The sequence below is a fragment of the Ischnura elegans genome, chromosome X, assembly GCF_921293095.1.
Source record: "Ischnura elegans chromosome X, ioIscEleg1.1, whole genome shotgun sequence".
NCBI classification, from domain to species: Eukaryota; Metazoa; Arthropoda; class Insecta; order Odonata; family Coenagrionidae; genus Ischnura; species Ischnura elegans.
Genome location: NC_060259.1, coordinates 43,768,090 through 43,794,539, shown reverse-complemented (window position 1 = coordinate 43,794,539; position 26,450 = coordinate 43,768,090). Strand labels below are relative to the sequence as shown.

At 40.2% G+C, this 26,450-nt stretch overlaps 1 protein-coding gene across 2 annotated transcripts in view; it reads right to left on the bottom strand.

Annotated features, from left to right (window-relative positions):
- The window catches only part of LOC124170874, a 39,790-nt gene that overhangs the window by 1,574 nt on the left and 11,766 nt on the right, over window positions 1-26,450 (bottom strand). The window contains exons 7-9 of one of the 2 annotated variants that reach the window (XM_046549887.1): window positions 22,740-22,948; window positions 21,262-22,127; window positions 17,272-19,292 (exon numbers count right to left, since the gene is read on the bottom strand). In XM_046549887.1, coding sequence (XP_046405843.1) covers window positions 17,277-19,292; window positions 21,262-22,127; window positions 22,740-22,948 — 3,091 coding nt within the window. In that variant the 3' untranslated portion in view covers window positions 17,272-17,276. The remainder of the gene's footprint in view (window positions 1-17,271; window positions 19,293-21,261; window positions 22,128-22,739; window positions 22,949-26,450) is intronic. The other variant, XM_046549888.1, reaches the window with a different exon arrangement.

The window sequence follows — 26,450 nt, the reverse complement described above, 5'->3', positions numbered from 1 at the left end:
AAAAACGATGCGTAGTGAGACGACTTGTCCCTCATTTGGCGCCTCGTCGGCGTTAAACAAATAGATGTTACCAACTTTTAGAGAAGTGATGAAATAATTTTAGACCTGCGCACGCAGGAAAGGAGACTACGGTCTTGAAGACGCCTCTCGAGTGGCTATGAAGGTTTGGGAACTTAGGTTATGCACTTCTATTCCGGTACTGTCCGACAGCTGTGACTAAATGGATGAATAAGGGTGAAGGCCGCCGGCGTACCCTCCCCGCTCCCCTCTCGAACGCCCCAGATGCAACAAAATTCACACCAAGTGCGTCTTTCTTCGTTAGTCTTACTAATATTTGATGTATCAGCATCGTCCATTGAGGAACAATCACGAAGGAATTACTCAGTTACCTGCTTTCCAGTCTGTATTTCTTATGTTAGTGTCATTCCTCGTCTTTTGCTGCTGTCAACAAAGTTTTGGTAAATTCTTTCGCGAATCTCTCGTCCGTATGTATAATAAAAGGAATATTGAAATTTAAATTTGAACTTTCATCAATAGATTTTTAAATTCCACAGTGCTAAGCTCAGATATAGCCGAAGGAACCGGAGTCTCTCTCCAATATATCATCAGCCTTTAAGTCGTTATTAAAATCCAGCAATTAAAAAAATCTCGGATTGGTCGCCAAACGCATCCTTGCAGAAACGCAAATTGGGTCCCTAGATTTCCCTCCCAACGTTTATGTCGCCAATCCAAGTCAACATAGTGCAATTAGCAAATAGACCACTGTAAGGGATGAAATACGATTTGATGCTTTCCCGGCGAATGATGTGGGTAAACTCTTTTCGGGGTTCAACAAAATTTATCCCTTAGGATGAGCCCCCTGTCGGAGCTTGAAATGTTGGCCATTATGGAAAAATTAACCCGGTGGGAATCCCGAGAAGAGTCTACCCACACTGCAAGGGATGTTGGAATTATGCTTATAGCAAAGGGATGATGCCTCCTTTTTGGGCGGTATTCGCTTGGTACCATCATAATCAAATCCTATTTAATTCTGTGTATCTGATTTTCACTCAGAAAGGAATCGATAATAGCATATTTTATAACTTTTGCTAATCCTCCGACGGGGGAGGCAAACCTCCAAAAGTGGGACCCTGTTTCTTCAACTAACACCACACATTCCCCTCTAAACTTGTATTGATAAGTCCTCTTCCCTTTTTTCATCACACAAGAGAATAGTCTTTCATTCCAATAAAAAAAGGCCCTTTAATGACACCTCTCTTTTCTCATTCACAGTAATTTGCATCTTTTTCTGTCTACGTAAGTAATTCTGGTACAGTAGCTCTGATATATCTTACGAAGTTATGACTTTTGCGTCAGCTAAAGTTGCGGGAAAGATCATTGCTGTTGCTTGGTTCTTGCATATACCTCTATCACAGTTGGAAGACGCATTTTCCCCGAAGAAGTTCCAATTTGAGGTTATAGTCCTTAATGTTTATTTCATGAGGAAAGTAGAGATACAAATTAATTTCTAATTTCTCGCCAGTTTAATTTTCTTCGGATGAATTGATGAAGAAAATTTTTGATACTATTTTCCCGTACAAGAATTGACGATGATGACTCAACGCTGTCCTACGATTCCCTTTTTTCCTCAGTTGTTGAGTTTCTTTAGGGTTCAATCCAGCAGCCATCATCTTTCTTTTCGTCAGATTGTCTCTCAAAATACTTCTCATTGGGGGAACCTTATGCTCCTCCATGCACTTACACGCAAAAATATCGCATAATTTAAAATGTTCCTTTAAAATTTTTTGAGTCTTATACTTCAATAAAACCCTACTTTTGGCCTATTATTAGTATTAGATTTTCCGTAAGTTTTAGTACTTCCTGTGGTACCGCTAAATCTATTTAGTCATATTCATAATGGAAGAGAAGCGCGTCACCATAGTTCGCACACCTTCATAGCCACTCGAGAGGCGTCTTCATAGACCGTAGTCTCCTTTCCTGCGTACGCAGGTTTAAATTATTTCATCACTTCTCTAAAAGTTGGTAACATCTATTTGTTTAACGCCGACGAGGCGCCAAATGAGGGACAAGTCGTCTCACTACGCATCGTTTTTTACCTTCTACCATATTCTGATTTATATTATCAAAGATAAACGACCTCCTAGCAGCATGCGCGGGATGAATTTTGCTGTGTTAGAGGCGTGGGAGGGGGAGAAGCGAGCGTGGAGGGGAAGGGATCGGCCTGCGGCTCTGGTATCCGCGACGCTGCGTGGGCGTTGGAATATTTTCTTCGCGGACGCGGACTCAAATTAGGCATTTTGTGGCTAAACGGTGGCAGATACGTCAAAATGCACGAAATTTTTGTCCTAGAAGAACAGTAACTCGACGAAATCTATAGGGAATGACCATAAAATATTGTACTTTTCGAATTTTGACCCTCCCCCCCTAAATTGCATTTGAGCGAGGGTCAGGGGTTCACGTACAGGTCTCAAATTTTTCAGGCCTTATTTTTGATCGGTCCCACAACTGTTTTTCATTGGGCCAGATTGATTTGAAAAAAATCGATTTTTGCGATCCGCCCTAATGTACATATGTATCAGGAAAAAGCTGAGGTCCAAGAGGGCAGAGCGTTAAGGCCGTTTTACACGGTACACGGAATTGCGCAATCTGACGTACGTGCGAAGGCGTAATCAAAATTGCGTCGTGTAAAGCGGTGAATTGCTAGAACACATGCGGGAATGCGTGGATGTGAGACGGCAAAATAGCCCCTGCTCTCATTTCGTTCATGCATTCGCGCAATTCCACGCCATTTTAGAAATTAATGCAGCTCTAACCTGCGCAATTCCGTGCCCCGTGTAAAACGGCCTTTAGGCGACAGACAGAAGGGTTCCGAGTTCAAACCCCAGGCGAAGCCTTCAGACACTCCGAATATAATTTCTTGGCCCAGAGAAAAGACCTTCAACTCCACCCTGAATGTGTAAAATTCACATGCCTTTGGCGTAGTCTGCGGCAAGCTCAACCCTTTCAGATCCAAAACACCTTCAGGTCGAATCACTGAAAGCCTATGCACAACTCTTCTGGAACAAAAATCGTCATATCCATCACAACGTCACTTGAATCATCGTATTAATTGACTCCCAAAGAAGAATGCCATTAACGAAGCTTAATTTGCGAGCAAAAATTGTGTATATAGCTCACTCCATATTCGTATTGAGGAAAGAAATACGCGTTCTGTTGATAAACGATGGCAGCTAATAGAAAAGTCAATCCAAAGCTTGAAAATAGCCAATATTCTCATTTGAGAGAGATATCGGCATTTACGGAGACTGGTTAAAAACATTTTACCCAATTCTCCACTCAATTCAAAGTTCTGGTATGGGAGTTTGAGAATAGATCAGTCGTGATTCGTCGCGTACTCGGGGGTGGTCAGGTCGGCTAACGCCGAAGGCCCCGGCCTTCGACCCTCCCCCCCACAACGCTCGCGACTATCGTGAAGCGATAATTAAAAGTGCAAAAAAAGACGCAGATTACTTGAAACAAAGTTTTTTTACAATTATAAAATCCTACGTTTCCATTAGTTCCTTTCACTGCATGCATACTCAGTGTAAAAATATTTTGCAAAATAAAAAAGTATCAGAAGATAAAAGAGAACCAGTTGCTTTTATGTAAGGATTATTCTAAAAGGTAATTTTAGAGTTTTTTAGATTTCAGCAAAGTTTCAAAGAACAAATTCACTAATTAATATACAATGGGACCATAGCACATGAATAAAATTTATGAGCTGTGAAATTCTCACTTTTCATTGTATTTTTTTACAAAATTGCATTTTTTTACTAAATTTAATCCAGTTTTTAAGAGCCAGAACAGCGTCAAAATCCATTTCAGGACATGAAATTTCCTGAAATTTCCCGAGAGAGGACCCCCAAATCCCCTGATATGGGGGGCCGCCCCATCATGAACCCCAGCCGAGGGCCCTCAATCAACCCACACCGCCCCTGCGCGTAGTGAATACGAAAGTTAGGTTTCTAAAAGAAAGGCAGACAAAGATTCACTTAAAAGCATCCAATGACAAAACAAGATTCAGAGAAAAACTCAGATTCAAACGTAGCTTTTCACCACGACGAATATCGGGGGCAAAAGCTTCTACTTCGTAAATTATATCTCGTAATAAGAAAATAGCTTTAAATACTAGACCTGTACGCCGCTGACACTGACAACAGAGAAACGATGACACCCAGAATCGGCTCAAAATAATATCGTATATCTCCCAAAATTTACTCACACAAGGATGAATGCTCATTGTTTTGCCTTTATTGAGCACAAAATAACGATTGAAACTCAACTTTTGGTCGTCACTGCCTACATTGAGCAGTGGACACCACCGACGTGGAACCCGGATCGGTCTACACTAGGGGAACAACATAGAGGATGGCCAATTCAATTCAACGAAAGGCAGATTTATGTAGTCACTTCCGTCGCAATTTAATCGGTTTTCAAAATTATCCACGGCGCGGTGAAGAGTGCAATGCAATAAACTTTTTTTCCCAATGTTTGTTGTCGCGAGGAATAGTATACTAAAGTTATGAGTTTATATGTTACATCATCATTAATATAAATTTCAGTTTACACCCCTAATTATACCATATTTCCCGTGAAACTTGGATAAATTGGCCCGTCAGCGACGCGAGTGGCGACTTTAGTAAGCCCATTTAAATTCGCGGTGGTCGACCAGGGGCGCAGCTATGAATAAAGGCTGAGGGGGGTTTAGGCACAACTAATACTTAAGGTTGTGGGGGGACTGCATCCTCGCCAGGTTAAGCGGGAGTTGCGGGGGCCCTTCAGAAAAATTTTAAGATTGATGGTTGAAAATGGCGAGTTTTACGGCTTTCTGAGGGATATTTGATTAATCCTAACTATATTCCGTAAGTAATATGAATCCAGTTAAGTCATATGGAATAAACTTAAAAATTTCTCTGCGGCCTGGGGTGGGTTTTATCTCCCAAAACCCCTCCTTCGCTGCACCACTGTGGGTGACAACACTTTCAGAGGCCGACTTGAGGATCCTCTTTTGTAATGTTCGTGGGTCTACAGTTGGCGCAGAGATCCCGGCACAGATCTCACATACCATCATGGTGATGAGCAATGAAAATGACAGACACACAGGGGCGGTCTGGTCATGTCGGCAGGTCGGCAATCGGCGAGGGCTCCGAGCTTAGTGGCCCCCTAAAACGCTCGTGTCTATCTTGAGGCGAAGGTGAAAGGTGTAATACAAAGACTCGGATTATGTTATCCAAAGTTTTTTTTGTTGCGATTATACAATTCTACGTTTTAATTAGCTGCTTTACACTGTATGCATACTCACTGTAAAAATACAGGGACCGGAAACATGATTTCCCTTTTTCAAAACTTATTAAATCCCATTGTATCAATCAGACATTATCTACTTGTTCATTACAATGTAGGCACACATCTACAGTTCTGTTTCACACAATTTTGAAGACCATGCCAGGTAGGTGACTTCCCCCATCTTCCAGATACTGAGTACACCGTTCTCTGGCATTTGGCATGACTGTTACCAGCATATCAGAGGTTATGCTGGCTAATTCATCCCGAATGTTGGTATTCAAAGCTTGCAGGGTCCTTGGACTGTGCACAAAAGCACGGAATATCAAAACATTCCAGAGAAAAAATCACAAGGCGCCAAATCAGGAGAGAGGGGTGGCCACTTCTAATCGCCCCTAGTTGAGATGAAGCGCTCAGGGTTCCTTCAAAACAGCCATCTATGCTTTTGAAGTGTGAGACGACTGATCGACGCATGATAGCGATTGAATTTTGTAGAAACAAAACTTTATAGTCACGCCTCTCGGACGAGACCACTGGCGCTCCGCTACGACAACAACCGACTGAATGGCACCCATTTTAAAAATAGAAGTTATGTTGCCGCACACTGTATTATATAAAAAGTACATAAAATAAAAGTGTCAGAAGATAAAATAGGGCCTGATGCTTTTTCGAAAGGATTATTCGAAAACGATTATTTTAGTTATTTTTTTCAGATTTCAGCCCAATGTCAAGGAACAAATTCACTAAATACCTAATTGATATTATATCCATCGTTCTTTTAACTATTGTATAAGCTGTGAAATTCTCATTGTTCATAGCATTTTTCTCACGAAATGGCTGTTTTTAAACATTAACCTGTGTTGTTTTTGAGAGTAAGAATAGCGTCAAAATCCACTTCCAGGCATGCAATTTCTTGAAATTTTCAGAAGGAGAACCCTCAAATCCCCCGGTAAGGGGGGCCCCATCATGAACCCCAGCCGAGGGCTCTCAATCAACCCAGACCACCCCCGTACAGACATACGAAATTTAAATGCTCAATTCTTACATCTATTTCACATTTTTTTGAATCAATTAGACTAATACAAGCTAATACACCTTACGCTGAACGCGACAAATTTCGATAGATAGCGCACCTATTGCCAAACAAAAAAATATTATAATATCCATGTTAAGAAAGCGTCAGTACGAGCTCTCGTGGCTCCTTATATTCTCCTTCCGCGTTTTCTAGCCGCGTGGGTTGTCTGAGGCGACAAGAGGTTTCTCACAAGATATGCCTTCAGGGAGGCTTAATCTGCGCTGCAATTCTGTACGCTAAGGAGAAGGCGTGATGGCTGGTAGCGAGCGCTCTAATTGACTGTAAATTTACTACGCAAATCACAGATAACGGCAGGCTACCATTACTGGATTAGATGGGGAGCTCTGGAATATCTGGAAAGCTTAGGTAGACTGAACTACGACGATAACTTGGCGGGAAATATCACAAAAAATACTCTGACATTAATAGCAATGATAAAATTAAACCAATTTCACTATAAATGACTTTTTGACTCCGACATAGATTGCCATCTTGAGGCAGGAGTATAGAGCTTGGTCTCAATACATCGTCAAAGAAGAATGGGCAGGGGTCGAGTTCTTGATTGACTGATTCAAACGATAGGAAAATCTGTACCTGGACCTGAAGATGACATGAATTTTTTAAGGTCGAGCTGTCAATAAATATTTATAAGTGAAATTAGCACAATTTTATCATTGCCATCATGGGAAAATTCTACACTGATTCCCCTAAAACCAAACGTTTTGTATTGAACGGGTTTTATATCCACCAATCAACGAAATTCCCGGCAATAAGACGGGCATAATATTTCGTTCAATTGAAGGAAGTTTTGGGTAGAGGACATGCTTAACAATTGAGGTTGAACCTTAAAGAGAGAATCACCTGAAAGATTCTCAAAACTCCCTATATCACATCTCAAGCATGTTTGAAAAGGTTATTTTTATGAAAAGGTTATTTGGGTACGTAACATAAATATTCACTCAGAGAAAAAAGTATAAATATAATAAGAGGCAGAGCAAGTCGTTAAAACTTCAACGAGTGGATTGAGCGCGTTACAATGAAGAAATAACTCTAGCTGTTGTTGCGAGGAATAGTGTACAAAAGTTTTGAGTTTATAAATCACAAATCATTTCCATACATTTCGGTTTACGCCCCCAATTATACCTTATTTCCTCGTGAAACTCGGATCAATTCGTCCGTTAGCGACGAGAGGTGACTTTTGTAAACCCATTTAAATGCGCGGTGGGTGACAACACTTTTAGAGGCCGACTTGAGGATCCTCTTTTGTAATATTTGTAGACAAAATATTGGTGTCATCGTCAAAACTTTTCCTTGAGGAGCTACCACCCTGACACACTAACGCCACGCACCTCATGATTACCTACTTGAAACTACCCGAAACAACTAGCCAAAAATTATACCATGAATGGGCTCCTCAGGAGCACGCTTCAGGGGATAGGGAAGATTCATCACCGCGAAGAAGTACATGCAAGAATTCATTATTCCAACGCGTAACCACAATCAAAATTAACCCTCACGACATATTTACCCTTCAATCATGTAATAAGCAGATGCGTTACCAGGACAAAAAATGGTCACGGAATGAAAATTTGTTCAAGAGAGCCCAGAAAAAATATAAAAAGTAAGATGACGTCAATGATCTGGGTTTACGTCGGGGTCAAATGCCTTAAAGGCCGTTTTACACGGGGCACGTCATTGCGCAATCTGATGTATGCACGAAGGTGTAGTCAAAATTTCATCATGTACAGCGGTGAATTGCTAAAACGCATACGAGCATAGGCCAGAGTCCTCTGGATTGTCGATATAACACTACATATACCCTATGAGGGAGCAGTATCGAGAACTGCCATCCAGGGGATTTTGACATAGGAGGGGCACGTGCCCTCACAGACGCAAACAAATAGACGAGCTGTTATTACAATATTACTATTATTATTAATACAAGTATTAATACATTTTATATTTAATATAAAAGTTATCGATACTTACATATTAATAACTTTTACATTAAAATTAAGAGTATATTTTGTAGAGTAATTGTTGAATGTACTTCACTTTTTATCCCAAATATGAGAAGACCGTTTGCCAGTTAGACCCCACAAAAAATCCTGGAACCGCCCTTGCATGAGAGAATGCATGGTACGAGATGGCAAAAAAGCCAGCCACTGCTCTGATTGCGAGCTCACATTCTCGCAATTTCAAAACTGTTTTCAGGGCAAACCTGCGCAATGACATGCCCCGTGTAAAACGGCCTTAAAAGAACATACTCGTCCTCGGCGGAAATCAACGCACCAAAAGAAACGTCAGCGACTGTTCCTGTATTTTTTGTATGTAATTTCTAAGCAACACTGCATTTATAACATCATCATTGGTCAACAATCCTAGGATTGGTTTGACGCAGCTCTCCACTCTATTCTCCTATCAGCTAATCTTTTCACACCTACGTATTTCTTCTCTTTCACATCTCTCTTTACTTGTTCCATATATTTTGTTCGGAGTCTTCCTTTTCCATTCTTGCCTTCCACTTGTCCTTCGACGATTGTCTTCATCAGGCCATCATGTCTCAAGATGTGGCCTATAAGGTTGTTCCGTCTTCTTATTAAGGTTTTCATGAGGCTTCTCTTCTCTCCTACTCTTCTTAGGACTTCCTCGTTACTGACTCGGTCGATCCATTTGATTTTCATCATTCTTCTGTAGCACCACATTTCGAAGGCCTCTATCCTTGCTTTCTCCACTGCGGTCATCGTCCATGCCTCACTTCCGTATAGAAGCATACTCCAGATATAGGTTCTTATAAATTGTTTCTTTACTTCCATATTTAAGTTTCCCGCTGTAAGCAGATCTCTCTTTTGGTGGAATGCTCTCTTCGCCTGGGCTATTCTGCTGATAATTTCTTTCTTGCTTCTCCCGTCACTAGTTATCTTGCTTCCCAAATAACAGAATTCATCCACCTCTATCAGTTTTTGCTTCCCTATTTTAATGTTAGTCTTGACTTCTTCTCTTCTGCTGCATACTAAGATCTTGGTTTTCTTCGTGCTTATTTTCAGTTGATCTCTACCCATTACCCTACCCATATTAACCAGAATATTTTTCAAATCCTTCTCTGTTTCTGCTATAACGGCTATGTCATCGGCAAATTCTAGCATGCTAATTTTTTCTCCATGGATATTCACTCCCAATGCATTTTCTTTGATTTCATTAATGACTTTATCAATGTAAACGTTGAAAATTACGGGTGACAATGTACAGCCTTGTCGCACTCCTTTCCTAATTCTTGCTTCTTCACAGCTGGGCCCTGATTTTATCACGGCTACTGGGTTTTTGCATAAACTGTGGACGATTCTTCAGTCATTATAAAGAAATGAATATGAAATATAGAAATAGTAGCACATACTTGGAGCACTGACGAAAACATCGCATAAAATTCGGAGAAAATACAAAAATAATCTTTGGCATTTACATTGATACCGCTATTAATTCATAAAAGAAGAAATTTATATTATTTTGATTGGACGAACAAGGTCCAATATTTGGAGGTATTACGTATAGTTTTTATCTGTGGGGTCGAAACGGTATAAATGTATTATGGAAAAACGGAAACAAACGTTATTTAAAAGTATACTTCTGCTCACTGTAAACTCAGGAATGAACACTATCTCATAAGTACTCCGTAACTTCATCCTTACCGATAGGCCTGTTTAATCGGTAAATTAACCCGTATGAGTGAATGTCTAAATGTATGAACGCGTGAATGAACACTAAAATGCACGGAGGAGATATAACCTGCTCCAATTAGATTCATCCATTCGTACATATTCCGCTCCGGTTCACCAATATCGTTCATGCATTTATATATTAACTCGTACGTGTTAATTTAACACGCAAACTGGCATTAAAATTAAATAAATCGTTCAAGTGCACCCTGGAAAAGCGTACATGGCGAAATGGGAAATCAAGATGGTCCGTAGTGACGCTTTCCGCCGAGGTAGTGATTACCGTAATGTTGAAGTGCATGAAGGGGGGTTTCTGTTTGAACGAGGACATATCTGTTTGAATACTGGTGCATGATCAAAGTGAATTCCAGAAAACGAAGGAATAATCTTCTACGCTGCAGACGCGATCAATGCGAGACTCGAGCAGTCCCGACGCCCTACATCAACGGGGGATGACCCTTCCGCCGAGTTCATAGAGGAGAAAGTCACTCAAAATGTTGACTAGGGTAAAGAACATTAGGGCTACGAATCGAGAAAATACCCAGCATCTGTTTACTTGACCACAAGTGGGAACCGTTGCATTCCATGATGGGCTCAATCTCGATTTTTTTAAGTGCCTATTGCGATTGTGCATAAATTAAGAAGATCTGTATTTCGTGACATTAAGATCCGTCGGATGCTTCTTGAGCTATTCGCGAGAAAAACAGTTTTCCGTAACGCTTTCGCAAAAAAGGTCAATGAAGTCATGAGCTCATGCAAGTCACCGCTGCCTGGACAATCCTCTCCTCCTCGCGTGGTACGTAATTGCTTAACACATTCATGACGTAACATCTACGTCATGGCGGCCGCTAGCGAGTGACAAGAGTGCTTAGGCGTATTATCCAAAATAAAAATAAAAACATTTCGTAAAAATATCCGTAAAGCTCGTAATATTTGCTTTCGTGCAACAAAACTTAGAAAATGATATCCTATCATTTCCTGGCTAATAATTTTTTTATGTCATGATGTTGCTAAGAGTTTATTCACAAAATTACGAGGCTTGATTGGATTTTCTCCAAAATACTGATTAAGAGCGAAAAATAGCGGATATAAGGACGTATTTTGCGGGAAATTATCACCAAGTTAGGCAGGATAAGTGCAACAATGTAATTTCAAAATTTTGAATTAATGTGTATTATTAAAAAAAAAGAACGGAAATAAATATCCCAGCATCAAATCTCAGGTGTTCCCTTTGCTAAAATAAAATTGAAAAATATAAAAAAATTTACCAAAATTTCAGTCACGGAGGATTGTCTTTCAAAATATGGTGAGTATTGAATGTGTTTAACTATTGATAGAGACAGGTTTTCTCTACCAGGGGCATTATTTTGGGGTTAGAGATGTGCACTACCTACCGTGGCGCCATGATGGGATGCAGTGCATGTAAACGATAATGTCACTACTTACGGACAAGTGACTTTTTAGATACTCTCTAATTATTTAAAACATAGCTTGTGGAGCTGTTGAAATAAAAATTCGCATTAGAGAGCCACAGGAAGGAGCTCATGAGAGGAACGTAATGTAAGAGTTTAAAGAAAAGGCTGGTAAAGAGTCTGATCTGGAGTGTAGCTCTCTACGGTATGGAAATGTGGAAACTTATGAAGGAGAAACGAGAGAAGACTGGAGGTGTTCAAGATGTGTGTGTGTGGAGAAGAATGGAGAAGGTGAAGCGGACAGAAAGGTAGAGGGACGAAGAAGTGCAATGCAACGAACGGACATGGTGGGTGAAGAGAGGCAGGTTTTAGATGAGATACGGAGGAGACAGAGGGTTTGGATGAAGCGCGTACTTAGCGTGGAGGGGATATTGAAAACGGTGCTGGAGGGTAGAATGTTGGGTAAACGAGGGAGAGAAAGAAGAGAATAGGATGTTTAGATAGAATGAAAGGGAGTAGGCTTCCTTTTGAATTGAAGGAGGAAGTCCATGAAGGGAGGGGAGACAGCCAGAATGCTTCGTGAAGCTACATACAAACCTACCTTAATTAGCAGAATACTTTAATAATAGTAATAATTGCAGAGCCACCTGAATGATGACCAATTTACCCTAATTTACTAGGGATTACAGGACGGGCCACCCATCAATCTTCCACTGTCCTGATCAACTAAAAGAACCAAAATTCTAATGACTTCACCAAATCATGTAAAGCGGTCAGCAACATTTACGTTTCTCTAATTTAAACTAGCGAGGGAGTGGTTTATTGGGCAAATTTTTTTTCACTGTGTCTTTCCGGATGAGATGCCTATGATGGGTTTTGCAAATATTTTTGCTGAGGGAGGAAACCTAAAAAATAGTAAAGTTCTCCTAAAAAGAAAAACGCATTTTTATGGACAGAAGGAGGTAGATAATCCATTTCCATACGCTGAGAAGGGCTGAAGGTAAATTCTGGGGTGGGAGCGATATTTGGATCCTTCGGCCAACATTTTCCAAGACTGATGAATGATGCACCTCTAGCCAACAATGACAGAGGTCCTGCAGAAAAGTATACAAGGGAAAATATGAGGGCCAAATGTAGGAACATAGCCAGAGTGACTCGGTCCCCATCTACATTGGGCCCACTGGTCCATCGAAGGAATCAGTGACCATACGGTCATAACTGCTAAGTTTTCTTTAAATATCGCCAAAAAATCATCTGAAAATTACTTTCTCCTGGTTTCAAGAATCAATAGTTAAGTTAAAGGTAGAGGGTACTTGGAAATCTTTTCTTTCGCTCATAACTTCAGAAATAATAAGCTACATCGCTTGTACAATAAAAAAGAGAAGGTAGCGAACCGAGATGGTATGACAGTAGCGAACCGAGATGGTATGACACGGAAGAGAGAAAAACATTGAGGCAGCAGAGAGCGTGCCATGCTAAAATGAAAAATGTCAGCACTGATTTATCCGCTAATGAATGCAAGTCATTAATTAAACAGGGTTCCCAATCAAACTAAATTATAAAATTCACGGTTTTTTCAGGTTTTCATGGTCCAAATGCCGTCAAATTCACGGTTTGTAGATAAACCATCTTACGCAGAAATATTGATCACGCATTCATCGGCTGCACGTTAACTAAAAAGTTAACAAACGTGACAGATGCTGTGAATGCAAACGCAGAAATGAAATTGCTATCTCTCCTGACGTCATATTCACATATCGTTTGCAAAATTCAGCTCCGGCTAAAGGCTGCAAGTGGGAAAGTGGAGGGACCAGTGGAGGGAAGTTAAGAAGTTTCTGAATTTTCGCCAGGGTTAATGAACACTTTCGTTACCAGTTTTATGGCTTTGGTACAGGCTTAAGATCATTGTGTTATCATGGCACATGGACCCCTAATTGCACTTAGAATATACTTGTGCAGATATATGCATAAACAGTGTCGTGACTGACCTTGAAATGTGATCGACAAACCGATTTTTCTTTTGATCTGTCAATCGTAGATCTAAAATCAAGTTTGACAGATTTTTAAAGGTTTAATGACGAAATTCACGGCCTTTTCCAGGTTATTTCACGGTAGACGAAATCCACGGCTTATTCACGGTTTTAAGGTTTTCACACCGTTGAGTGAGAGCCCTGTTAACAAATATAAGAAGCCTAAAGCCACCTTAAAGGAAGCGTTTAGGAATGCATTAACGAATTATAAAAGAAAAAAACTTGTAATGCAGTTACGAGATAACACAAAAGCATTTTGGTCTCATGCTATGGAGGTTCAAGGTAAAACATCTACTGTCAGTTGATCTCAGGTTTCCTATCAGTTGACTCCAGTAGTCACTGCTTTTGGCTCATTCACTTGTACATTTGGATTACACAGACAATTTATATTCATAGATGGTCGAGTCTTGAAGATTTACAAACCTTTAATACACACTGGAAGTAAGGAAATAAAACTTTGTAAGGTTCACTGTTATTTAATTATGGGCACGACCCAGGTTTCGTAACTTGGTTACATCGTCAGGTGACTGATCTTGCACACATCATACATTTATACACAAAGTACACAAGTGACTGTGAGGACATCTATCGGAAGGAAAAGGACTGGTTGAAAGAGCAGGGGTGAGGGTTAAACACGGACTGAAATAGGGGGAGGGGGTGGGGGAAAGGGGCAGCCTTGATTTGGGACGAGGGTTTTTCCTGTGAGGGTAGGTATCTGACCAGCCAGGGGAGGGCAGGGTTAAAGTGGGTGAGGAGATGAGAGCTAAAGAAGGTGGCGGTGTTGGGGAAGAAAGAGAGGATTAGCGGGGTACATTGAGTTTTCTAAATCACTATAGTCTATGGAAGATCGTTGAGTCCGGCTGTGGAAGGTGCTGGTATGGGTTAATGATTTTCCCGAAGGACATGGGTCACTGGGGGAATTTTGGTAAAGGCACTGCTTAGTATTCGTTCTTGGAAAGTTTAATGGCACACAGGTGGATAGGCACTAGAAAATTTAAAGGCTGTCACTGTAGGAGTTCATTGATGGGGATATAAAAGAGAGGGGAGAGGGAGGGGAGCACTTGTTCGTTGGCAAGGGGGGTGTTGTTCTTTAAATGTTGTATAATCTCCAACGTTTCCAGGGCATCGAATCTCCTCCTGTTTCCTTCTGAGTGTAGGATATCCCGCTTAAAATCACTATTGTGTTTGCCATCTATTTTGCCCATAATTAAATAACAGTGAACCTTACAAAGTTTTATTTCCTTACTTCCAATATGGAGAGGTTTCACAAAGTAAAGCCTGAAGTTATTAGTTATATTTAATAGACACTTTTTAGTCTCAAGCAGCATTAAGCCAAAAATACTTACCTAAGATGTAAAGCATGTTAGATCACTGGGCTTAAGGCTTTGACAACCCAAGATATTAGGCTCTTATGTAAGAAAATTTCCTCATATTTTAATGACTGCCATCACCATTAATGGAGGTGCAAATGATAATTAATCAACCTATTGCAATATTTGCTGAGAATTCAATCATGCTGGCTAGAACAAGGCCACGCAATCTAGAAGATGCAGCCTCCAAAATCTTTATTTTGTTCAAATGGACTCTCACATGAGTCATCAGAAATGAAATAAAAACAATTTGAGGAAAATATTTTCCAATCAAAAGCCCGAGATTTATGACTATGACCCTAATGTACAGTGCAACCTCAATAAAACGAGACCACACTCTAATAAACACTTGCTATAGTGCATTGCCATAGATATTCAAAAGTGTCATTGCTAACTGTGCATTACCTGCCTCTAGAAGCATCATTACTAGTAACACCCCGTACTTCAAGGGTTTTGTCGGGGAGTAGGTAGTAAAAAGAGTTCCATTTTGTTTGCACTATATCACGTGGAGAATACTACTTAAGATATTCCGCTAGGATAGGAGTCCTTGCTTCCACAGCTTCATGTTTACTGCGCAGACATTTATGAAGGGAGATAACGCTTTCGTGCTTTAAATTACCTAATACAACCAACCTTCCCAACACTTGAAGTTCTTGATTCTCAATTCATCACTGAAATACTCCCCTTAAGCCTTACACCTAGCCCCTTTTTCAGGAGTTCCCGTAGATTGAAGTGGGCAATATCACCCAAACAAAGCACCTTCTAACTCTACATGTTCTGCATTCCTCAGGTGCTTTTGCTGTGATGGTTTACCCTCCCGCACCATGGCAGACCTAATCTTCTCTTTGTTTTTTAAATTTGTGAAGAGCGAATATGATAAGATAAATTAATCACACCACTCTTGTATTGCTCTATTATTTTCATTTTCTTTTAGACAAGTTTTGCGTTTTCTGGCCATGGTGTCTACCTTCAAATGCTCTCTATTCACACAACTCACGGAAGTACGCATATACTGTCGACTGCTTATTGCCGCCCGAGAAATAAAAGAAGATCAAGCATTCGCAAATGTTAATGGCACAATATTTTCACCAAAATGAACTTCTGATTTATCGAACGACAGCTTACCACATGAATTTGAGTGTGACAATTCCACGTTAACTTCATTTCTAACAGATCGCCAGCAATTAAAGATATTAGGGACTCAAGGTGAAGATTTTCCAGCGATGGAAACTCTCGCTATGGCGAGTGGTAACATCAAAAGGGCCTTCTAAAAAGCGAGTTTTTTGCATGCTAATTATAGGGTCAATTGACGATGCTTCGGATATCTCTCGTAATGGCGGGGGTCTCGCAATAGCCCGTAATTGCTTTAACGAGGTTCCACTGTATTATAGTAATGAATATAATGGAGTACTAATTCTCAAATGTAGCACACAGGGGTACATATGTATAAAATAGAAAGATCGTAACTGTGACCATATTAACCACAGCCAAATGTTCCACAAATTGATGACAGTATTGAGGATCACTGCAGGCTTGTATATAGCAGTCTCTGTAAAATTTAACGACTCCAGATAATCTAAACAATATTTTAAATGGTAAAATGTTTAAGGGAAGTAAATGATATTCTTTTTTTGGCAAAATGGTAGGAAACAATGGTGCATATAACAGGTACCTAATACATTCTGAACCCATTCTCTCTCTGAATACAATGAAATTCCTTGACCTCCACAGAATTTAGTCATTATTTTTAGATTTTTGTGTAAAAACATTGACTATGATTGTTAAAAAACTTAAATGAAGTCTGCTGGTTTGATCTTTACCCTCAGAACAATCTTAAAATTTGAACATTTATCCCATGTGGTAAAGGGAAAATACCTCCTGAGGATCGCACTGTGTTATAATTTACTAAATATGTACTCACAAGGTACTCTATTCTTGAACTTTCGTTGCACATTTCCCAACACATTCTCAACAAATTTGGCGTTTAGGATTTGCTTCACCAGATCAACTAAAGCAGCATGATGGTACTGAATAATTTAATTTCTAAGGACTTCAGTGAGTGAAAAACAACTGTCAATTATATTTTACTCAATGTCGGCTTCATCTGCTCTTGTCACGTACTTTAGGGCAAATTTACTCATTGCATTCTTAAGCTAACACTCATATTCAACAACAGCAGCCCAGAAATAAATGTGTTAAGTTATCTGCTATTTTCCATCGCTTTTGATGGAGGCTTTTCCCAGATTCTTTTCACAAAACTTTGGTAAGAACAAAGTTGTTTTGATTACAGATTTTAAACAACTGAAGGGGCAAGGTCTCAGGAGCCCCAATGGAGCAAAGTATACTTGCCTTCTTCAGTCCTTGGGTTTCACGGAGCCTGATGAATCTGAGGACTCACTACAAGTTGCCATTACTGCCATTCCACTGGATGGAGACGATGGCGAAGAGCAAGCCAGTGTGCGAAGAGGGTCTGAGCACGACCTGGACCGAAGGGTTTCCAGATGAGGATGCGAGTGCACCGAAGATGACCTGAGGCTGCAAGTGGACCTGGGATGTGGCAGAGAGGCGTGGAAGCACCAAGGTGATGGATGCGTCAGCACCCGACTTCGGCGGCATCGTGAGTGTGATGGCGATGGTGGCCTATTGGGGCATTGAGGGGGTGCTGCAGCAGGCACCAGGCTACCACCACCGCCCACCGACCCAGTGGAGGAGACACCAGAATCATTTGACCCAGATGAGTCTCGATTACCACCATTGCCAGCTGCGATAGGCCTTCCTGGGTGAGCAGATGATCGCCTAACTATCTGCACAGCATTATTTGCAGGAGCATGAACTTTGTTGCTTTCTGCTGCTGCTTGGTGACAGCTGGATGAGGGCTCAGCACACTCCTCTGCACTGGATGGCAAAGTATTATTGTCGTCGATAGTGTTTTTGGGTTGGAGACATGACTCAGTCCTGGAACTTGATGGAAGCTGGAGGGATACAGCAGAGGCAGTAGTTGAGGATACCACTGACGAATTAAGTGATGTGGGGCCAGTTGACTGCAGATGTGGAGTAAACTTTCCTCCAGATTGAGAGATAATACGCTTACCCCTCTGAATGCAGCCAGTCATTAAGTCTCGACACGTGCACGGGTAATACCCAACCATGGAGAACAAATCTTCCCCAAGTAAATTCCGGTGACCTCTCACGCCCAATTGCTGATGAGAAAAATCCCAGATGCTTGAGAAGTTCTCTTCTGCCTTACAGAGAGCTGGAGCAGAGCTGTGCCGCCACACGTGGTACCTCGATTTGTGTGGAAGCAATCTATTTTCAAACAGCGAACTAACATGATGAAGACTAGGAATGCTGGCTGACTTCTCCGAGACTCTCCCTACAAGGAAACTTCTTTTAGGAGAATGACCTGCGCTCTCAGTATCTGTGTTACAAGCACCTGCTAGACTCTGGTTGAGCACACTCAAATTTGAGTAGAGTTCACCTGATGCATTACAGGGTCTTGTTTCCATATCTTTGAGCGGACACCAAAAACTATGTCCACACTTTTTACACAACTTGACACCATCTTTCTCATAAATCAATTGGGAAAAATTCTGGGAACTGTTGCCACCATGATAAGTACCACTTGGATGGTTCTCACTTCCAGAATCCCCATGATCTTGCATCCCTAGGCATCCTGTCTGATCACGGTCACTGTCCACATCAGACCTCACCAACAATTCCTTAAGATTTTCATAGTGCTCCAACGACTGTGCAAAATTGAGATTCTCATACAAATTTGAGCTCTTCCCAGGAGATTTACTCTTAAATTTAGCATGTTCTCGATTTTCAGCCTTGCCCATACCTACAGGCCAATTCCCCATGCAGCAGCTGGACTCTGCATGACAGCATGATCTTGACATGCAATGAGAAATTTCTTGGGCATTGGGATATTTGTAATAATCAGACATGGAGACGACACCACATCTGCTTTTGTGTGCTGATTTCATGTCCAAGGCAGAAGACTCATTCATACTCATTCTCACTGGGGATGGGGAATGGGAATCAGAACATTCCAAGCGATGGGACTTCACGGTTAGACATTTCTCATCAGACCCTTGCCTGCCATCACCTTTCCCGTCATGTTGCATACTGCAGGCATTTGAAGAGCCGGCATTGTGGCCAGCACAACAACAGGGAATGTGATGGAAACGCAATGGAATGTCATAGTTGCCAGCAGCAGGTACATGGTCACTTCCAGAGGCTCCACTGGGGCATACACCTGAGAGTGCTTCCTTGAATTTGCGTGGGGTATCATAATGCTCACAATGCATGCCGGCAGAGGAATGGCATGGATTATCCGCAAGATGATGGACAGATTTATGATTTCCTTCCTGCAATGATACATCAACATAAGATAAGATACACATGTATGAATTTTCATTTTGAAGAACTCACCAAGCAAAATAAATTAATATTTATAAAATGGACTATATTGATAATATGGAAAAATGTTTAACCAAATCTCACTTCGAGCAGGGGTTTTGTTAAGACGAAATTTAAAAGATAAATCAACAAATCACAACAATATATACTACAATGGACTTTCATAAAAAAATTAGTTTTAAAACCAAATAATAAGTGATGAAAATTACAAACATTAAGTTTCGAAAACAAAACACTTGTTAGAAGTTAATAAAAATGGTTACGTGCATATAATATTTCAAAAGAAATTTGCATGACGAGCCAGCCTTTGCACTGCACCAATTATATACATAAGCATGTATTATAAATTCAGTAACACCATAATATTTCCCAAGAAATACTGCCACACACTTTTTACCAACTTCGCCTTCAATATATTCTCTATTTCTTCCTGAATCAATCAACATCAAATAAACATTTCTTTCTTCACTGATTACAACCATTCTAAACCCTTACCTAATTTTCTGTGACTGATACTATTTTATTCTATTCATTCTGTTTGGGTGAACACCTTCCCTCAAAATCCAAACCCATTCAACTGATTCAGGTGAGATATGGTGGAAGCTCAACATATGAAAATAAAACACAATAGGAGAAAAACGCTTTCATTTTACAACCCTGGTAGTCTTAGAAAAATTCTGCTCTGTAACAAAGTAGACACCTACATCAATCCACCATATACAAACTAAATTGTGATTTACGTAACATGTGTTACACAGGACAGACCAGTACAAGCTTCAATACTAGTATGAAAGAACACAAAAAGTGTTGGAAAAATTGTGATGAAATATTACTTCCATCCAAACACTTGCTACAAAATTCTCATCCTTAAAATTCTGTCTGGAAATTCTCCACCTTAAAAATAAGGGCAAAAAGCTAAAAATTTTGGAATTTGAAATAGTAAAAATAGATATGAATTTGCTCATGAATGAAATAATTTTTATCACCCACTCGCCTCTCCCCTATATCCCCTCCTGGAAAACAAATGTTCAAATTCCTACTTCGCCCTCTCTTTATCACGTTCCTTGCTGCGAATTTGAATTCACTAATCGCTCCAAAGCGTTTTTCTTTTTCCTTTCGCTTTATTACTTTGATCCTTTCAATTTGAGTTTCTGTGTGCATTCGGCTATATATGCCGTGTTGGTCACATCATATACAAGGCACTGAAGTCACTGTGAACAACAGCATGGTATGAGAGGCCAAAAAAGTGACCACTTCTTTGCTCATTATGAGCGAAACAACAGTGAACGTGTTAGCAGACTTCAACCTCTATGGGCTTTTTTTCTCGTCCACCCACCCACTTCCCTCTGTCTTGTCCTGACCATTTTTTCACCAGCTATCCCTTCCCTGAACTCCTGCTGAACCCATCCTCACTCCTTTCCTGGTTACCCTTTCAGGGACTTCCCTACCCCACCTCCTTGCCTCCATACCTACAACTCCCACCTCTCCCTTTCAAATGACATGTGCAACTTTCTTTCACCCCATCCATTCTATTCTTCCCCCTTGACTTCCCCTTTCCCTGATTTTTTCACCATGCTATTCCAAGGGTCCCACTAACACTGGATTTTCTGCATCTCCTTTGTTTCCCATTTTCTTAATGTCTCTCCACTGAACTTCTGTTTTGCGCCTCTCCCTCAAACGAAATGTTCTACTGCACTGTGATGTCTTGTACCAAATGATGGCACTGTGAGCCAAAACACAGAGTACGCACTATAATAATTGTGGAAAAGTGCAATTATATTTTACTCTAATATTTACCTTAAAGTTAAAGCTGGCTTTTTTCACACTCAGCAAGGGGAAAGGCTACCACTAAAATTATATCAAATGACAACAATCAAATGCTCAAGACAACTACCTTAATAGGAAGAAATAACTCACCACAGCTGCACATGAATGACTAGCAACATTTTTTGGGGTGTCATAGATGTCCACGTTGTCTCCTGAATTAGTAGCCATTGCGGAGGCATGATGGTGGTGGTGATGGTGATGATGATGGTGGAGATGCTTTGCACATGCCACGGTAGTGCCACCTGCCACTCTCGGCAGACTAGGTGATACCATGTGTGAAGAATCATCCCCAGTGGCCAGCGATGTCACTCCACCTACTTGGCCAGGCTTTGGCTTATCATACCATGAACAGGATAGAGATGAACAAGTTGAGTTGGAGGCTGTAGATGCTGACGATGATGAAGAGTTGGATTTGGCTTGTGTGCACGGAGTATACCGAGCCGGTACACAATATTCACTCTCACCACCACTTCCCTGTGAGCAAATAGAAGTGCCATCACCTGCTCCACTCATCAGGGCCCCACCCCTCCCCTCACCATCAGTCACAAACCCTGCGAACATGTCCCTGCCAGACACCTCGCCACCAATGGCACCCTCATGGCCGTGCACTGGGATAGGGGGCGAGGAAGGGCCAGGGGCATTGGATGTCCTCAGGGATATGTTGCAGGGGTGATGGTGTACGTGATGATGCAGGGAGAAACACCAGTGGGAGGTAGATGGGGAGAAACAGGACTCCATTGATGAGTTCCACGCCCATGACTCAACTGTCGGCCTCATGGTGGACATTCGACAGGCGGACAAACTCGAGTTTGCTCCCCTCTCCGAGCACATCTCCCCAAGGCTCTGCACCAGCCTCGCATTCGAGCTGCATAGCACCGCGTGCTGCTCTGACAGGCCATCGCCATATCCAACATCTGACATCATGGAGTGCACATGCCTCTGAGGACTTTCTGCTGCTGCAAACAAGGGGAAAATTGCATCAAACTGATGTCAACTCCAGAAATGCACTTACACACACCATAATAACAAAGATCAGCCAAACTTTTGACAGCCAGAAAATAGAAAAGGTTCCATTTTCTGCTAATGAATTATTTCAAGTTTGGTGATAACACAGTGCATTTTTGCATTCATACATTTAGAAATCAACTCATTTGTTTACTAAAGTACTATGTAGTTAGGCCTTTAACAAAATAAATAATTTTTTATGCAACAATCTGTAAAACTTACATAGCCAGAGGGTAATAAGTGATTGCGTAACATTTTCATAAATAATTTACATGTCTAAGTCAACAAAAGACTTACATTGCTGATCTTGAAAAGACAGTATTGAGCTAACATAGAAAAGCAGAGGATACCAGTGAAATACTACATACGTATAGCCTAAAAAAATAATCACAATGGATATTCCAGACAGCTGCATGCCCAAAGTAATTTCCTATGCAGATAAAATATTTGAACTCCACTTGTGAGCAATTACTTATTAACTGAAGGTAAACATTTCCATAAGAAGCTGTAATTGGAGTACTACCACAACTAAAATTAAGTGCACATAAAATTAAACTACCTACCAGAAAAGTTGTGAACATGATGTCTCGATAAGGTAGGTGATGACTGAGCAGGTAGGCTAAGGAGTCGTCCTTGCGAGCCCAATCGAAGGGCTTGAGCAATGACTTCCCCTTGGCCATCAGCGGTGGCCAATACGTGGACACCCTCTCCCTTGCCACAGCGAGAGCCACCCTCAAAGCAGAATCGGCCCCCATCCACAACACCATAGCGCCTGTAAAAGCATAATCAATATTAGACAAAACCACCACAAGGTAACATATTATAAGCATAGAACAAAGTGCTGATTCTTCCTCATGATTTTCCTATACTGCCAACACAGACATTGCCTTGTTTGCACACCATTGTTAAAATGCGCACCATCTTGTTTACTATTGATGAAAAATTTGATGACCAGAATGTATGGAACTCTGAGCATAATTTTTACAGGCACATAATTATGGATCACCAAAAAGATTTGAGAATACAGGAATGATTTTAATAATCATATTTTGTAAATATAATACACATAAAATATTCTACATCCATGAATATTTAGCTAATTTTGTTTCCAAGTACTTAAACCCATTCCTAAAACTTTACGAGAAAAATAGATCTTTACAAGACTTCTGATACTTCTATAGATGTATTATGTATAGAGATCCTTACCCTCAAAAATTGTACCTTCATTGAAAATCAATAAAATAGAATCCGAACCTTGATTTAATTTTCAAACCCATAACATCTTCTTCATCGACCTCTAATTACACATTAGCCAACATTAATCATATGCTGTCAATTTTATGCAAAACATTCACTTTAAAAAATATCACTTTCCTTTCAAATACTAGAACTGATGTGTTGTTCAAGTTTTCAACCACAAAATTTTAGTGAAATAATCTGGATTCCTCTTCAGAATGAATGTTTAGATTCCGTACAATGCAGAGCAGTGTTGTTCGCAGTCCATTCTTTCATTTCCAAGGATAACTTTGTCACAGGGTGTCCAGCCAATCAAAGCAGAAAAATTCATGCACAACTCCCGCTTTTCCAGGGAAATTTTTTTTACAAAATACCAGGTTAATCTTACGTGATTAATGTGATAGAAAATAATTTTAAAACACCCAAAATTACTTCAATACTGGTAAATAGTATTATATTTAATCGTTAACAAGGGCAAGGAATAGGTTAGTGAACACACAATGCATGTAAAATTTAAATTTTTTCAATTAAAAAATTCATGAATAATTCCAGGGACTCAAAATTCACGCATAATTCCCTATTTTCCCTATCGCTGGACACCCTCTGTCACCTCCTTCTATCAGCTTGGTTTTTACCGCAGAGTTCACATATGTAATGGATAAAATTCCTCATTTGAAAAAATTCTACTTGATAGCCATGATCTGGATATCCTCTGCGGATTTGATAAGATCGTTGAAGCATGAACTATGCAATCGTTGAATGCATTTTGAATGGTGCTCTCTGTTTTGTTAAGGCCGTTTTACACGGTACACGGAATTGCGCAGGCTAGAGCTGCATTAATTTCTAAAATGGCGTGGAATTGCGCGAATGCATGAACGAAATTAGAACAGGGGCTATTTTGCCGTCTCGCATCCACGCATTCTCGCATGTGTTCTAGCAATTCACCGCTTTACACGACGCAATTTTGATTGCGCCTTCACACGTACGTCAGACTGCGCAATTACGTGTACCGTGTAAAACGTCCTTTAAGGTTAACGAAGCTGCATTCACAAGGAATGCTTGATGTACCAGGCCTTTTTAGGTTGTAGTAGGTCTTGCTGGCAAGCCAGGATATTTTCTGGTTTACCCTAGAGCTTATTTTATGCCAATATTACTAGACAACAACCTATGTGTAGGCTTATGATGAGATGAAGAAGTAGGTATCTGACAAGCTAAAAATCATTTATGAGATGAACATAGGAAAAGAAAAAAAATATCCAAGAAATACTTAAACATCTACAATAATGAACATTAACCCAAAAATACAAGGTAACACTGATGCATACCACAACTTCATTCATTCCAACACTCATTTATTATCACAGCTGAATTGCAATAAGATTCAGAATCAGTGGAAAATGATCTCATAGGTGAGGATACATGAACGTTACACATTTTTTCACCAATTAAATGGAATAAAAAAGCCACTGAAGTACATAAAATTTCCTTTTTAGTATTAACTTATACATACATACTTATTACAATCTCAAGAAATACATTCCAACAAATGATATGAATTCAGTATTCTATCAATGATACCACATGGAGGATGCCATGGCATTACTTGGATAAACCTAATTTCTCAAAGACACAGTTCATAAGAAGCACAGTCTTGGACAAAAAAATGAGCCTCTTGGAGCTCCAGGGGCACCACTCTAGAAAGCTCTGCAAGCAGCCCTCATTTCTTAATGCTGCTCCCTCAACCCTAGCCTTTGGAGGGCTCATTCATATAAGTCCCACCCCAAACATATCTGCAAGGAAAGGACTTGTTGGAGGAATAGAAAATCATCCAGGGTTAATGATTGAAAATTTTCTTAGTGAAAAGAACTTGGTGAAGAAGGCTTGAGTGAAATTTTGGAAACATTAACATCCATTTCAAATGACTGATTTCCATTTTTCCATCACATACGCTCATTATCTCGAATCTACCAATGCATTACATCAATTATTTTTGATCGTCATATGGATTACATATTAGAGCATAATTTCATTAAAGGACTTACACTTAAAGGGATATACTATTGATGCTAACAAGTTTGGAAGACAATAGATGAAAACAATCTTTGTAATAAGATGTGAATATTATGAAATTCAGTTTTTATCACATATGTTGCATAAAAAAAATTTCATCCAACTGAAAATTTACTTGTACACCGAATCACATGATCAACTAATTGGAAGTTTTCTATTAGTGCTGTAACTAGCAATGTCAGTATACTTTAGGGTAAGAATAATTTTCTGCCTTTCATTTGCTCTGATTAGTTTTTCTGACTGGTGATAGTCTTCCATGACAATAGGCTCCAAAGAATGAGTGTTATCTAAGCAAAGTAGAAGCTAACCATGGATTTTATTACTATCCTCAACCTATGGCAAATAATGCAGACTCCCGATTCTCCGGCTGTGGTTTATCTATGTTGCAGCTTATCTGTGCACAAGTTTTACACTCCTTTGATATTTTCCGCTATCTTTATAAAAAAATTAATCGGATGCAAAGGCACCAGGATATTTTCATTTTAATGCAGGGCTACACCAGGATTATTATTTCCAATAGAAACCTCTTTGCAATGGGGAATAAATGATTTACTTTTGGACAAAGAATATTTCAAGTTCACTTGGACACCTGCCCTAGCATGCAGGCAACGATAAGAGGCAAAAAAAAGCTCTAGATTAATTTTAGAAGATTCTTCAATAGTTAACCAATTGCAAATTAAGAGAAATGTTGTCCATGATCTATTATTGCATATTTCATATCACAAATGCGAAATCATTGCCATGGCCTTGCATTCGGTTGAATATGGCCTGAAGGAACCGGAGATTTCTTCGCACTCGGACATATTTATGCCATGACAAGTCAAGGTCAAACTGGATAGGAAGGGAATAGTAGAAGTGAAGGCAGAGGGGGAAGTGGAAGAAGAGATAGCATGAGCTATAGCCAGGCACTCGCCTGGGTCTAAGACAAATTGCCAAAAGTCCTGGTTTTCTTATAACCGCTGCAGCAC